This window comes from Carex rostrata, chromosome 8 (genome assembly GCF_964058835.1).
Source record: "Carex rostrata chromosome 8, lpCarRost1.2, whole genome shotgun sequence".
Classification (NCBI taxonomy): Eukaryota; Viridiplantae; Streptophyta; class Magnoliopsida; order Poales; family Cyperaceae; genus Carex; species Carex rostrata.
In genome coordinates, this window is record NC_135925.1 from 11,277,065 (window position 1) to 11,279,687 (window position 2,623).

The 2,623-nt window shown below is 31.7% G+C and overlaps 1 protein-coding gene across 1 annotated transcript; it reads left to right on the top strand.

Annotated features, from left to right (window-relative positions):
* The first annotated feature begins 329 nt into the window (after positions 1 to 329).
* LOC144558219 (heavy metal-associated isoprenylated plant protein 47-like) lies at positions 330 to 1,641 on the top strand. Its single transcript, XM_078307009.1, has 3 exons — positions 330 to 432; positions 1,017 to 1,095; positions 1,194 to 1,641. The coding sequence occupies exons 1-3, from the start codon at positions 427 to 429 to the stop codon at positions 1,445 to 1,447; spliced, it is 339 nt and encodes a 112-aa protein (XP_078163135.1). The 5' UTR covers positions 330 to 426; the 3' UTR covers positions 1,448 to 1,641.
* The last annotated feature ends 982 nt before the right edge of the window (positions 1,642 to 2,623 follow it).

The window sequence follows — 2,623 nt, forward strand, 5'->3', positions numbered from 1 at the left end:
AGGTAGGAAAGGGAGTCATGGAGACGATTTGAATTCGAATCCGTTTTAAAAAAAATTCGAACCCGTTTTTTACCTATCCCTGACTTAAATTCTGGCTACGCCACTGGCTAGACTAAGGTCGTTCCAAGTCGTCTCTTCTTGGGTCAACCCGTGTAGAATGGGTCAATTAATAGACGACTACATCAATAATTTTTAAAAAATAAAAATAAAAAGGGGACAGCATTAATTGCTTGCTTTGAACTTTCTTTTATATTATTTTTTATTGAAGAATTTTCTTTTATAACAAACGGTCGTGGTGTGTCCTCTACTATAAATAAAATCAACCTCGTTTTCAGTGTCTGTACTCTGTAGCATTCTCTAATCAGTTCCCCATTTAACTTTGCAAGGAATAGATAAGAGGCCCTTCTTTCTGAAAGAAGATACCATATGAAGGTATGTTTATTTTCATTCTAGTTTGCATATAATATAATAGTGTTTTTTTTTTTTCTGTATTTGCTTTCGCTTTTGCGAGGATTCTGTTTTGATGTGGCATCTGCATATAGCATCTGCTGTGATTTTGCATATACTTGACGTGGTGTACCAACTACCAATAGCTTATTTTTATCATGTTATGCCTTTTGCAAAGAGAACAAAAAAGAATGTTGATGTCACCATTAATTACAAAGTATATATTTTGGTTCTTAGTACGGTCATATATAAATATATCTTTCAATAATATATATATGATCATTGCTCTAAAAATAAATTTACATACAGTGCTTCAATTTAAAATGTTATTTTGCAAGTTTGGTTGCCGATTAGATATATATTTATTATGTACTTCAAATTACAAAGAAGATAGCTACATGGCCATTATTCAATTAAAACATGAAAGCATTTGCTGATAGTCAATTGCTTAATTTAAAAATTGACAACAAAAGCTTAACGACTCCATAGGAATTATCCTAATTGGTCCCCAAAAAAAAATGAAATGGAAGTTTCTTTCAATAATTAATGTAATTGTTGTTTGGTTTCAGAGCAAAATAGTTATTGAGGTGCAAATGCGCTGTGACAAGTGCCGGTCCAAAGCAATGAAAATAGCTGCTTCAACAGATGGTATGTCAGAAAACACAACTAACATATATATATACATATCTTTTAAACTGATGTAAAAAGCTCTAAAACTTTCTTGATTTCAATAATTGAATATGCAGGAGTAGAATCAGTAGCCCTACAAGGAGATGATAGGAAGAGCTTGGTTGTTACTGGTGATGGTGTTGATTCAGTAAACTTAACGAAAACTTTGAGGAAAAAGATTGGCCGAGCAGTCATAGTAGAGCAAGGTGAGGTCAAGAAAAAGGAAGAAGATAAAAAAAAGGTGGAAGAAAATAAGATTCAGTGGTGGCCTCAGCCAGTTGTAGTTTATGATCAACTGGAAAGCAACCCAAATCCATGCTCTATCATATAAGGAAGCGTCCTTTCTCAAATTAGAAAAAAAAAAAAAATGTTTCTTGAGTGTTCAAGTACATTTTAAGATTCTAAATATTATAGTCTGTGGAGCATGGGTACTCTTTTTTTTCTTTTCTTAATTTTTTTCTTACTTTGTGTGTTTTTTTGAATGCCAAGAGTAGTGATAACAATAGAGAGAGTATCAAATACATATATTAGCTTATCTGTTTACATTAATTAGGGTATATGTGCTAAATTGACTATTCCCGGGTAGTTGCTTTTTGTGGCTGTTATTTATTGACTTGATGGAAAAATCAAGGTCTTTTTGTTATACTAATCTCCTCACTCCTGTCTCTCCTTTTTCCCCGTACTCTCCTCAATATTAACTTCCTTAATAGTCATTTATCTCCCCATTTATTCCACTAATAATTTTCATTTATCCCCATATTAAATTAGACTGTCATTTAATAGCAAACTCTGCATTAATTATGCTGTCCTTTAATAACAATCTCCGCATTAATTATATTGTCCTAAAATAACAATCCATGCATTAATTATACTTTCCTTTAATAATAATTCCCGCTAAAATATAAAGTATTTATCCATGTAACATAAAGTACTTATCCATATAACATAAAGTATTTATCATTATACTTAAGAAATATTTATCATTGATATTTTATTAAAAGTTGCAGCTATGTTTGAGAAGTATTTATTCATATAACATAAAATATTTATCATTATGTCTGAGAAGTATTTATTATTGATGTTTTACTGAAAGTTGCAATTATAGCTGAGAAGTATTTATTGTAACATAAAGTACTTATCCATGTAATATAAAATATTTATCATTAATGTTTTACTAAAAGTTGCAGTTATGTCTGAGAAGTATTTATCCATGTAACATAAAATATTTATCGTTATGTCTGAGAAGTATTTATTATTGATATTTTGTTGAAAGTTGCAATTATATTTGAGAAGTATTTATCCATGTGTCACACCCCGGAACAGGGGGTCGCGCAGTTTTGTTTTAAAATACGGTTTTGTTCATGCAGATCTATATATATATATATAAAACGTTATGTTTATGTGTGTGGGCCCGATTCTATTAGTATGCGGGGGGTGGCAGGGGGGCGGCAGCCCCCTGCGAGCGTTGTCTGAGGTTACGAAGCACCGCTCAATAGAGCCCGGAAAA

What these genes read in the sequence shown, in the direction of transcription:
- LOC144558219 (XM_078307009.1), top strand. An exon ending in AATAGCTGCTTCAACAGATG is followed by an intron (nt 1,096 to 1,193) that starts GTATGTCAGAAA and finishes TTGAATATGCAG; the next exon opens with GAGTAGAATCAGTAGCCCTA.